Here is a 13,464-nt window from a genome sequence, read left to right on the forward strand (position 1 = left end):
GTGTCTTCTACTTGGATTGTTTTTTTTTGTGTTACATCTTGTATCTGACCCATCCAGTATTTGCACCTAGAAGCATTTAGTACACATAACTAGCTACTGTATCCCTTGCATGGGGTATTGTGGTACCATGGAAGAAACATTTGAGGAAAATTGTGAGCAAACTGCAGTATACAGGATTTAAATAAACTTGCCTTGGAAAAATGGAAGCAATGGAACAATTACAAGCAATTTAGATGTACTTTGGCCTTGAGGTAAACTGCACATGTGGATGGGCCATAAATAAGCATTCACTTAAAAATAAAAAAAAGAGGATCTCATAATGAGCATGATTATTTTATCATAAACACAGTAGTTTCTATATAAAAATAAAGAAAGAAGTATAGTTCATCCTATATTTAAATATTGAAAATAAGCTACGAAACTCCATATCACACAGCAAATACTGTAAAACAAGTAAGAATCTGAAAAATGATAGTTTAATGGCCAACCATGTGCCATCACAGAAGACTTGAGCCATCTTTGAGATTTAGCTGCCAAGCTGGGTAGCACTACAGTAACAGCATGGCTTGCTATAGACTGCCAGAAAAAGCCCCACATCAATACCACAATGCCCCTCAGTCTATTCTAATTTTTTTTTGCTCATGGTACATTGATGTATTAGTCTGTAAATGCTTATAGTCATTTTTACAACCCTCTTGCATGTTTACCTTTGATATCCAATCAGTAATAATGCATTGAAATTTAGGAATGGCAGTGTCACATTTGTAGATTGCCCAATTGTTTTAGGATTCCACAAGGAACATGTAAACAGATTATGGCTTCAAGTCAACTTAATATAAAATGTAAATGTATGCTTTAGCATACCCTCTCAGAGGCCCCCTTTCATCAGAGAAGGTCTTAGGAGCCTCCCCTTACATCAGGGTCCCCGTCAGAGCCCCCCTTACATCGGGTTCCCATCTGAACCTTCCTTACATAAGGGTCCCCAGGTGAGCTCCCCTTAATTATAGTCTGCCACACCAGTCCCACTTTACAACGGAGTCTCTATCAGAACTGCAACTTGACTTACACAAGAGCCTTAATAGTCAATCATAATATAACTATACAAACTTACTCAAAATACTTATCCCTTCTCATTACACACTTGGTCCATGCTTGATATAAGTGGAGTGTCAGGCCATTCTTCTTCAACAGCCTACCACAATGTTAACCAGAATGTTGTGAAATCATAAAGTTCCTAAGGGTTTCCCTGAACAGTGAGCAATGGTGGACTGATCTCCAACCTACACTGACAATCAATGCAAGGGGTAAATTTTCCACTAACCTCTAATGTAAGGGGTCATTCTACACTGACAATTATGTTAATAGGACACCACAATTTTTACTGTACGCCTTTTTTTGTGCAGTTACTATTCATTGCAAGAATATTATGAAACATTTTGAAGGGGGTTTGTAACAAAGTTGTCTGTCCTGGCTGTAACATGCAACCCTTTTTTTTAATTTAAAAAATGTTCCTCACTGTAATGTACCATAAGCTATAGTCCTTTGTATAATCCTTTATATAGATATAGATATAATCCTTTGTAGCAGGAGCTCCCCAAGAACTGGAAATGATTTCAAGGGTTCCTTGAGTATAAAAAGGTTTGTAAAGGCTAGCCTGATGTCACACATTGCATTCTCAAAAGATGCAATAAAATATGGCTTAAACCTATGCTAAGAGGTCCTTTTTTTTTTTTTTTAATGCCCTTTGCGAGAGCTCAGAAATCTGTTGGAACCATAGAAGACCAAAGAGCTCTGTATTGTTGAACAAAATAGTAAGTTACAGATTGCTGAAATCATTTTTTTCAAAGGCTTGACAGCAAAAATCTTGGCACAGTTACTGTTCAGACAAGTCGGATTTATTTTCATTACCTGCTTAAACCATTTTCTCAAAACATGAAGCTTTTGTTCTACACTTAAAGTGTGGACTACAGGAAGATAACTGGATTTATTTTGATTTTGATGATGTTGTCTCTTTGGACTGACAATTATTTCTGCCTATCATCTAATGGTGAATTCCCACAGTATATATAGGAATACTGCTTTAAAATGTAAGGCCTTGGAAAGCCCCAAAAATCATATTCCACAAAAAAGATCCATTATCTATTTATAGGAGCACAACAGGGATAAATATATATCCTACTTGCTGCAACCATTGGTGTAGTTCCCAGGAAAACACACATTTAATATGGCAAGCATGTGTAAAACAGAGCCTTACATTCATCCTATATCCATCCATTTTTCCCAAAATGTTTTCAAGTCATAATTGTCATGTTGTGCTCCACAATCCCTGTGCAGGTTTGTGAAAATTAAGAATGAAGAATTTTGGTTTCATACCAGACCACAGATCGCAGCTTGTTTGCTGCACATTAGTCAAACTAAAAGCTAGCGGTCAGACATAACTTTGGCTCTGGGTGAGTGAAGTAAAAAAAAAAACATTTTGTATTGTTTGATTCACTTTTATAAAATGTTGAAGCATTCTTAGTTATTAACTATACACAAAGGTGCTAGCTAACTCCTGATTCAGAGAACTGTAGAAGGACTTTGCAATCACTGATGAGTCAGATATTTAGGGAAAGATAAATGAAGCATGAAAGTAAAAGAACACAGAAAAAAGCAGAGAAAAGAAAGGTACTTACACTTCTACAGCAGAGAGTCTCCAAGCAGCAAAAAGAAAGTGGACAGAGTATGAATAAAAAAAGAAACAAGAAAAAAGTCTAACACACTCTAAGAAGGTAAGTTGGGAAAGTAGGTTGAAGCAAAGTAAACAGAAGGACTGGTTAAGTTAGAGGAAGAAAAGGAAAGACAGTGATATTCTGCTCATCACAATTTAATTAGCAAATCCCTCTATTCATAACAAGTACCTGCTCCAAGAAGTACTTCAAAGAACTTAAAAAGATGTGAAAATATATGTTAGATAAAAAGACCAAACAATCAAACATCATAAACCCAGAAGTAGTCAACACAGGCCAGCTTTCATTCCATATGTGTATCAATGAGTCTTGGCCACCCATGACCCTATTGCAAGTTTGCTGGTTTTTCTTCTGTGAACCACTTTTGGTAGGTCCTGATCACTGAAGACCAGGAACATCCCACAAGCTGCAGCTTTGGAGTTGCTCTGACCCAGTTACCTAGCGATTAGAAATTGTTCCCGGTCAAAGCTGCTCAAATCCTTACACTTGCCCATTTTTTCTGCTTTGAACACGCCAACTTCAGGGACAATGTGTTCACTTGCTCCCTAATATATCCCACCCACTTTCAGATGTCACTGTAATGAGATAATCAATGTTATTCACTTTACCTGTCAGTGGTCATAATGTTATGGCAGATCTATTTCAAATATACATGCATCGAGCATGTAATCAAAATAAATTAGCGACTGGCTGAATCAATTTTGTAATTAACAGTTACAGACCCCAGTTTGCTACATGTAAAGTAAAAATTTCAGATATACTTGAAATTTCAAATCCTTTTGCGCTACAAGCCAGTCGATTATTTCGAGTTTAAAGGTGGAGCATATTTACTTAGCTCAGTATACATTGTATAATACAGTGTGTGTGGGTACATGACAGATGGGTGGCCAAATCCAATACATAATATGTTTAGAAAACGTTCTCCTAAAAAGAGAACGTTGTGATTTGTAGGTTTCAACAAAACATGCATTTTTTTGTGAGAGAGATAATCTACTAGACCAGTTTGTGAAATGGACTTGTTTGACCTGTATGAAATGCCAACCTCTTTAAGACTGGGAAAAGGTTCAGCAATCAAGCTAAATACATTTCAGGTGCACCATAACAAAAGGTATATAAGGTCTTTCAGTTTGTTATTCCTGTAGAGAATGTCCCTTGCTCTCTGTTCGGTGGCAGTGGTCTCTGCAGAGGTATCACACTTCCCTGCGGAGTCAGAACTTAAAAGGGCCATTAAACCCACATCATTAAAAACTATCAATACATGCTGTATTACATGGTGTTCATACTCAGTCACTATGGGATTTGTTTTATGTATTCGTGCTATTCACGGTCTTCCTCCTCTTGTCTGTGTCCCCACTGCAACCTGACATTGTGTAGACCAGCTGTTGGCATCTACTGAGCAGACTCCAGTTTCAGTTCCTTTTTAATCTCTTAATTTCTTCCTTTTTGTTATCTGTGCAGCCCACATGACTATAGAGTCACCCATGTGGGTGTATATACCCTGGTAAATGACAGCCTACTCCCTCCCTCCTCCTCCATGCCTAATAAACAATTCTACACTATGGGGGTGGGATATTACACGTGGATTGAAGGAGGCTTCACCTCACTTTAATTCTGAGCACATACATACAATAGACACAATATGCTGGAGGGGTGTGAAACAGGCAGCGATTGGCAGATCCTCTCCCTAGATAATCCACACCATGTGTTTGCACAAAAATAATGAAGATATACCTTTTAATGCATATTTATATGACAATTTTAAACATCTACTTGATATTATGTATTTTTCCTCTTTATTCTGAAGGCTGTTTTTTTAACATGTGACCAGCATCAGAGGACTAGAAGCTCCTCCCACTAATGTTTCCCAGACAGACTGGGAAAGAGCTGGGCCATTTGACAGCTGTATATCAAGAAAAATGTACTTAAAAAAACAAATATAGTGCCATCATCCATATACATAAAGATAAGGGATAATGTCAATTAAAGAATGTGTGCTTAGCATTACGTTAAGGTCCCCAATCAGCAGGAAGCATGAACTTTGCTGATTGAAGAGCTATAAGTCAAAATTCGATTCATGTATGGGCACCCTGGCTGTACACAAGTTGATCGGTCAACTTGTGTACAACCAGCCTGCCGGGTTTTTCTTGAATTATTAGTGCTGCCGGCAATAGCTGACAACACTGACCACTGTGTTCTGCTGGCAGGGAAGGCTTCCTGCCAGTAACCACAATAGTGCTGCTGGAGGAATTCTCCCATCAACACACAATGTGTTGATAGGCGGGATTGTGCAATTTTCCTTCTTTCCACCCATGCAGAATGAAAGAAAATTGTATGATCTATGGTCTGTCTAACTCAGAAGGGTTGTGTTGGACTGCTGCAGAGGGACCATTGCTTTCATATGGAGCACAAAGATCCTTTTTTACAGCATGCTGGCAGGGGACAAGCTTTTCATGGATGAGGCTTGCTTTCTAGAGAAACCGGCTGCAGGACTGCACACCTTTTGTTTTGAGAATGAGTTTAGCTGCCTTAAACTGAAAAAAAAAAATCCAGCATCTCAGGTGGCTCATCAAGAACAGATACAGCCAGACACAGCAGAGGTTGTGGGTTCAGATCCAGTTCTTGACACCAACTTTGTAAGGAAACTGTCCAAAACCTTAGGTGGCCCAGCAAGAAGAGATACTGCCAGACACAGCAGAGGTTGCAGGTTCAGGTCCAGTTCCTGACATCAACTTTGTAGGGAGCTGTCCAGCATCTCAGATCGCTCAGCAAGAATAGTTACTGCCGGACACAGCATAGGTTGCAGGTTCAGATCAGGTCCCTGACACCAATTGTGCAATGACAATTGCTGGGCTTTTTTTTTTTGCTGCTCCTCTACTTTTGCTCCAGGTTTCTTTGAATCTCTTCATATTTAGTGGTCAGATAACAGGGCTAATTTACTAATGGCATTGAATATTCTTATACAATAGACTGTGTGAAAATACAGTATACTTAAATCCTTTAGTAACTCAGCCTCAATATGTATAGCAATGCAGCATCAATCCACTAATCAACTAGCATGTACCATGTAACAACAGAAAGAAAGCATGCTAGATCTACAAACACTGATATACAATATGTGGCTACTGGTAGAACTGATTTTTTTCCCCCTAGCTGTTAAATATCTAGCATAGGCCATTTATTAGCAGATGAAAGTGTTACTAAACCCATAACAGTAAAATCAGTTTGATTATGCAGTAAAGCATGCTTGTTATACTCACTGTGGAACCTAAGGGGTTAATCCTCTGCATCATGTATAAGGATGTTTGATCCTGTCTTCTCTGATTCTTCCCTTTTTATACTGTCCCCATTTCATCTCCTGATAAAACAGAGCCTTGGGGGCAAGCTGCAAATGCTCAGTTTAGTGTCTACTGCTTTTTATTTTTCTTAGGAGAGTGCATGTGATCAGCACAGGGCCCATCAGCACTGTCTAGACAGAGGGTTCTGCAGCCTGATTAGACAGTGAGAGGAGAATGAAGATTCCTCCTACAAGTTTTAACCAGTACTCTGCTAGACACTGATAGAAGTCACAAGACTGCTCTAACTGCTGAGGAAAAAGGTATTTATCAGTTTATATTTACTAAATAAATTGCACTTCCATGTTCTGTGTACTGTGGGAGACCAGATATAGTGAATGCAGGGTCCTGGGTTTAATAACACTTTAAGTTCTGTTTTTTTTTTTTTTGGAAGAATAATCCTTTTGTGTCTAGCTGGCCAGCAATAGGTTTATGCTTTCTTTGTGCTGTTGATATTAAGATATAGGGGTCATTTAGTACAACTGGAAAGTGCAAAATCTGGTGTGAATGCATAGAAACCAATCAGCTTCTAGGCTATTTTTATCAAAGTTTAATTGAACAAGTTGAAGTTAAAAGCTGATTGGCTACCATGCAGAGCTGCACCAGATTTTATGCGCTACAGTTTTAGTAAATCAAGCCCATAGTCTGTGATCCGGTGATTAGTGCACAAGAGTATAAGGGCTCATGTACATGGGGCGTTTGGAAAACTCTTCTGAATGATGAAGACTGACTGCTGAAAAACGTAGGTTAAAAAATGTCAGTTTAGCCGCGTTTTCTGGGTTTAGTAACACTTTAAATATGATTTGATAGATAATCAGTCTGGATGCATATACCTTTACTTGGTTAACCAAAAGGTAATGGGTATAGTTTACTATATCTTTTAAAATTTAATTAAATGTCTATATTTTGGCAACGATTTGATTTTATCACTAAATAGTAAGTTTGGTAAATTGATTTGAAAATGTATAAATAATTCTAGACTATTTCTTTATAAATAAAAAAAGTACCTAATAAAAACCAAACTACGAGTAGAATACATTTTCCAAAGACAGTATAATTGTCTTTGTAATTTTTTTTCAATATAGATGCTTTACTACTGATCAAAGTCTGAATGAAGCTCCTTTTCTGACATTCCATAAATGCATATTTACAAGAGTTGATTTACTAAAACTGGAGAGTGCAAAATCTAGTGCAGCTGTGCATAGAGACCAATCAGATTTCAGTTTTTTTGTCAAAGCTTAACTGAACTGCAGCTGATTGGTTTCTATGCAGAATTGCATCAGACTTTGCACTCTCCAATTTTAGTAAATGAACCCCCACAGTATAAGTATAAAAACAAAATCAAGCTTAGTTTTACTATGACTACATAGGTCCACTGAGGATTTTTAATGTTGTTTCTATTATACACCAGTGTCTAGGAAATATATTGTACATACTACTTAGAGCTAAGGACTGGAAACAAGGGTATAGACTGTATACATTATGAATAAAAACTGAGATCGTACAATGCGTTTTCCACTTTACACAAGCCAAGTATATGTATTTGTACAAAAACAGTAACCACCCCAACCTATAACTAGCCTTTACAGCAAGAAGCACAAGGAAAGGCAATGCACATCGCAAACAAACAAAAGATTTCCCAGCACACTTACCAGCTAGCCTTTAAAACAACCAAATTGACCATGTCTAACATTTCTCATTTAAAACAGAAGTTTTGTTTGCACACATTTGCAAGTATATGCATAAGCATATATGCAGCTTATGCATATATTTGCAAATGTGTGCAAACGAAACCCTCTGTTTTTAACGTAAACTGTTAGGATCAATTCAGTTGTTTTGCAGGCTGGCAAGTCCATGTATTTATCAGTGGAAAACCCGTAATAAAATATAAAATGTATAGCATATATTAGGACTATTGAGAATTTGTTATGGGCCATTTTCAACAGCAGAGTACAATTATCCCTGGAAGCACAAGAGCATGCTAAATGCATGCTCCATTGGATGTATGTATTCCCTAAATTGACAGGAGATGTATAAAATACCCAAAACTAGGAATAAGCAAAATATTATGCAATAGGTCCCACAGGCAAAACAATACATATTATTCTGCCATTTGGCCCATGCATGGATGAGTTTAATTTAACAGTACAGTTTTAGAATAGTAAGATTTTGTTAAGATGAACAGTATATAGACCTGTTAGTTCTAGCTCATACAAAACAGTGTTTTTTTACATGGTGAATAACTCACATTATATCAGGAAGGGTTACCTTTTGTTCCCCTGTCCATCTACATTTGACCAAGGATTGTTGTCCACAAGGATTAGGCGAATGTGATGCATTTATTATGTGCTGTCTTCTCAATGGCATGTGTAACAAGGGAGCTGCTAATCTGAGGGCTTAATGAAGTGAATAAGTTCATGAGCCCTGAGGCTGTGCCACTGGCGCTATGATAGCCTTTCATGAATCTAGATGGCTAGAGGACAGGTCTCTCAGATTCACTTATAGGAAGCTGTGCATGACAATAGCGTGCTGCCTGAAATATGGGGGTGAGAGATCAATACCAAATCAAATTTCTTACGAAACTCCCGTTAATAGTTTAATACTTTTTCAAAAGAAAGAAAACAAAATGTAGTTCAGTAAAAACAGGTTGGTCTTGTACCTGAATTGTAGGATTGTTAAGACTATAACAATAACTTCAATATCATGCAGAACCCCTTCAAGACACGTTTATTGAAAATCTGTGCCAAAACCAGTATTGCAATTTAAAGACCTATAGTGGCAGAACCCAGTATTGATGTTCATGAACCAATTTACTTGTTGAAAAAAATGTAATTACCCTTTTGTGTTTAGAGCATAAAATGTATGGCTCTCTGTGTACTTCTTATTCTTGATGCAAGCAAGTGGCAGTGCATTACAGTACTTTACACAGTTCAAAACCTTCACAGATATCAAAGACTGTTTTTGATTATTGTCCGACCTGGAGTATCACTATTGCTTATCGGTTCATTTTCATAAAAACCTTTGTAAACCCTAACAATTAATTTATTGCTTTTTGCTCCATTTTTTTAAATATACCCATTGAACGCTTTTTGTTAGAAGTATAAGTGCCAAAAATACCTGACGATTCTGACAGAAATATTGTGAGATAATAACATTGTGTGCTACACTACTAACAGTTAGCATTGTTGCCAGCTAGCTCTGTGGACTACAGAACACAACCCATGTTATGGAAAACAGAAGAGGTAAGATGTTTTGTTGCCCAGTTCCAAAGTGGCAACATTGATCCCCCATAGATACCGTATAGTGAATAGGCATTATCACCCTAGTTCAGGAAGGATTGGTAAGCTTCAAAATACTACATTTTTGTTCTTGGGTTTAGGGATATCTTTAAGAGTATGTTCTTTTTTCCATTTCAGAAACTGATGAAAAATATCAGTCCAAAAAAACACCAGCCTTGCATTTCCCTCTGCATCTCACAGTACTGTAAACACTTCCAGATCTTTTTCTACTTAAAGTGGTTGTAAAGGCTCAAGGTTTTTTACCTTCATGCATTCTATGAAGGTAAAAAACCTTCTCTGTGCAGAAGCCCCCTCAATACTTATCTGAGCCTGATCATGATCCAGCAATGTACATGAGAGCCTCAGCTCTCCGGGGACTCTCCCTCCTTACTGGCTGAGACAGCAGTGGGAGTCACTGGCTACAGCTGCTGCCAATCACAGCAAGTGAGCCAATGAAGGGACAGAGCGGGCAGGGGCAAGCCATTGCTCTGTGTGTGAATGGATGCTTCTGGCCCCTCCCTCCTACTTGCTCTTGGGGAAATTGGTGGGGGGGAGGGAGGGGCCAGGAGCTTCAGCAGGGCACCTGAGAAGAAGAGGATCAGGGCAATTAAAACCAAAGCCACGAATTCCAATAAAAGTGTCTCTAAGCAAACTCACCGAGACTTGTAATTCCTGGTAGTTTAAACACTTCTTGTTCATTTTGCAGTTTTATTAAATCTAGAACTTGAACACACATATCCCACCTAAGGGCAAGGCAATTAAAAAACAAAAAGCAGGTCTTCTCTTGACCATGGTTGGGTTTTGTAAGTAAACCAAACGTTCACAGAAGCTCATTTGAAAGACAGGATCTGCAGTTAATTTTTGCATGTGCACTGCTTTTTTTCCTCCACATCTTGTCCAATAAATATAGAATTAGTTTTTTTCTGTTTCTCTCATTTTAAATCGTAAGTTGATTTGCATTTTCTTCATGATAAATGTGATGCAAACTACCAAAATAAAATATTGTCACTGTTACCCTAAAGACTAAATTTTTCTTTCAATCCATTAGAATTGAAGATTAAAGATGACCTTCATGCAGAATGAGTGTAAATTCAGTACAGCTCTGTTTATTGTACTAGGATGCTTTTGTTGGTTTTCACACTTTGTACTGCCTTCAGCAATGTGCTTGCTCACTAGAGAATTTTGCTGTAGCACCAGACGGCATGCTACTATATTCCCACTGGATTTGCACAGAAAGTCTACTTGGTAAGGTGCCTTTTATCTTTTCATCACTTAGAAAACAAAAATACATATTTTTATTTTTCTCTCCTTATGTTATTTTGAAGCACAAACTCTTCAAGACCACAGTGGACTTGCAGGTTTCAAATTTCAACATTTGCACACCTTACTTGCTGGGGTTATCGACACAAATAGAACAAATAACCTCTACTGCATTTCTCAGTTCAGTTGAATGGACAAGGAAAGCTTCATCCATAATACATAATTTATCTTGTTATGTCTGAATAATCCATTAGGTTTGGTCATTCCCCTCTTATCTTATACTTCTGTCATGGCTCTTATTACATGGTAAGACATAAAACTACAGGCACCAGTGCTTGCCATCATGCCTATGTTATATAAAAGAGAAGAAAATACAAATGTATTTACAACAATGTGGGGCTGCCATTGCTGATCACCACTGGAAAATACTTAAAATTGTTCAGTAGTCATTCTGATCCACTGATTTTAATAATTAGGAATCTATCAATGTTTCCATCCAAGATTCCCACATTGTTCAACTGGATTGAATTGTAAAAATGTTTGAATATTGGGTGAAAGCTGTGCGAATTGTGTGTGAAAACATCAATAGATTACTCTTGAAAACCTGACCCAGAACGTGCACATAGTCAGAACTCAATAACTACACAATTATTCTGGGTCAGTGACTTAGAAAGCATTGAGGTCATCTAGATGAGCATACAACAAGGCATCTAGCAATTTTAGACACTAATCTGCAATAGAAGCCTATTTTTTTCCAATAATTTTTATTCATCATCATAAAAAAACCCATGAAAAACATGAAACTGTGGTACAATTGCAGTTAAACAGATATCACAAGTAGAAGGGAAAAGGGAGTAGAAAGATAAACTAAGGGCCCTTCCTCCGGTATATTTCGATACCGAAGTATAACCAATACAGTGCATATAAATGGTAAATCAAGACTGGCCAGCTGGCCCTACAAATAAACATAATTATACCCTTTGTGTGGTTCTCTATAAGTGAGGTCACCCCTTTACTTAAAATAAGAGAAATCAATTAACAATGCCATTCTGAGTAACTGCCACGTTGAGGGTGAAGTAGGGGTAAAGAAAGAAAAAAGGAGAGCAAGGAAAAGAAATAAAAAAGGGGGGGGGGGGGGAAAGAGCTTTGATTTGGTCCTCCCGATCCATATCCCTGGCCACAAAGCACCTAGGTGTCTAGAGGGCCTGAAGGTATAAAATCCATTGGCTCCATACCTTCTCAAATCTGGTTTGTTTGTCTCTGAGGATGCTGGTCAATTGTTCATTAATCATGATCCATGAGATTATGTTTGACTAGAGTAATATTGAGCACAGGTGACTACCACAATCACGCTATAGTTGTTTTGGCAGCTGAGAAGATAAAGAAAATGAGGGTTCGGAAGTGTCTGGGGATCTCATCCAAGATGTCAATGAATAGTTCCGTTTTTAGGGATGTTTGCTACTGTTGCTGAGTAAACAAGACTAAATATTTGGATCCAGAATCGTTGGATCTTTGGGCAGAACCACCAGACATGGTACATATCACCTATCTGCCCACATCCTTGGGAGCACAAAGATGAGGCACTAGAGTAGATCTTTACCAGCCTCGCTGGGACTAGGTACCACCTGGATAATACACTAGAGTGGTGTTGAGTATTCCCTTGTGCACATGTGGACCTCTGTGTCCACTCTTCCTCTTCTATCATCTCACCAAGGTCTGATTTCCAAGCCATTTTATAAGATGGTTTGGTATGTTGGCTATTGAACAGGGCATATAATTCTGATATCCCTCCACAGGCAGGCAGTATCACTCAAGCACTTATTTTCGAACATGGTTCTAGTTGTTACATCACCGTGACCTCTACGTAGAGTCTGCAGAAAATGGGTAATCTGATACAGGTGGTAGGTCTACGTGGGGGGCATTTGCGTTGTCCAGAAAGTGTGCTAGCCTATAGAGGCCCTTGCGGAACCACCATGAAAATTGTTGGGGGTTTTGTCCCAGGGGGAAGTGAGGACTGTTAAATAGGGGAGCCATGGGGGTGTGAGGGGTCTTCATGGGGTATTGTTTGCATACTGTATCCCTTAAATGCAGGGAGTGTGATAAGGAGGGGCCCAATATTGCCCAGGGTTCTTTTAAAAGGGAGCCACATCAAAAGGTCCACAGGGTGTGGCCTGGTGGCTTGTACCTCTAATAGCACCCAGTCAGGGTGATACGTCTTAGAGAAGATTTGGTATAATTGGACCAGTTGAGCAGCTCGATAATAACGTAAAAAGTGGGGGACCCCCAGCCCCCCCCTACACTTAAAAATATACCAAGTAGAGTGTGCTACTCTACAACCGCCAATACTCCAGATAAATTTATCAATCAAGGAGTGCAATTTCCGGAAGAATGAGGAAGGCACTGAGACCAGTAGGGACCTAAAGTAATATAAGAAATGAGGTAGGGTCATCATTTTAAAACCACCACTATTCGTCCCATCCAGGAAAGAGCATGGGCCTGCCAGACTTTCAAGTCTTGTTTCGTTATGGGGTAAAAGGGGAGATAGTTAACACGGTATAGTATAGAGATGTCAGAAGTACCGTAAGTCAGACTAGATAGGGGAGTGTTTGCGTACACCATTTAAATGAGAAGGACATCTGTACCGAGTGCAAAGTGGGCTCTAGAAGATTTATGTCCATCGCTTCCGATTTAGATTGGTTCAGCTGAAGTCCTGAAAACGGCTCCAAAATTAGACAAGGCAAAAAAAAAAAAAAAAAGGATAGGGAGAGTAGTAATGGGGTCTGTGATAAATAACAATAGGTCATCAGCATATAGTGCACATTTATGAATTTTGCCACCACGGAGGATACCGTAAATATTAGGATT

The 13,464-nt window shown here is 38.5% G+C and overlaps 1 protein-coding gene across 2 annotated transcripts in view; it reads right to left on the minus strand.

The window, feature by feature from the left end:
* The window catches only part of CARMIL1 (capping protein regulator and myosin 1 linker 1), a 401,711-nt gene that overhangs the window by 40,355 nt on the left and 347,892 nt on the right, over positions 1 to 13,464 (minus strand). The window contains exon 30 of one of the 2 annotated variants that reach the window (XM_089682229.1): positions 2,676 to 2,693. The exons of the other annotated variant lie outside the window; for it this stretch is intronic. Coding sequence (XP_089538355.1) covers positions 2,676 to 2,693 — 18 coding nt within the window. The remainder of the gene's footprint in view (positions 1 to 2,675; positions 2,694 to 13,464) is intronic. 2 annotated transcript variants of the gene reach the window in all.

The sequence above is a fragment of the Staurois parvus genome, unplaced genomic scaffold, assembly GCF_062004578.1.
Source record: "Staurois parvus isolate SC_StPar_1 unplaced genomic scaffold, SC_StPar_1.0 ptg000287l, whole genome shotgun sequence".
In the NCBI taxonomy this organism is placed as follows: Eukaryota; Metazoa; Chordata; class Amphibia; order Anura; family Ranidae; genus Staurois; species Staurois parvus.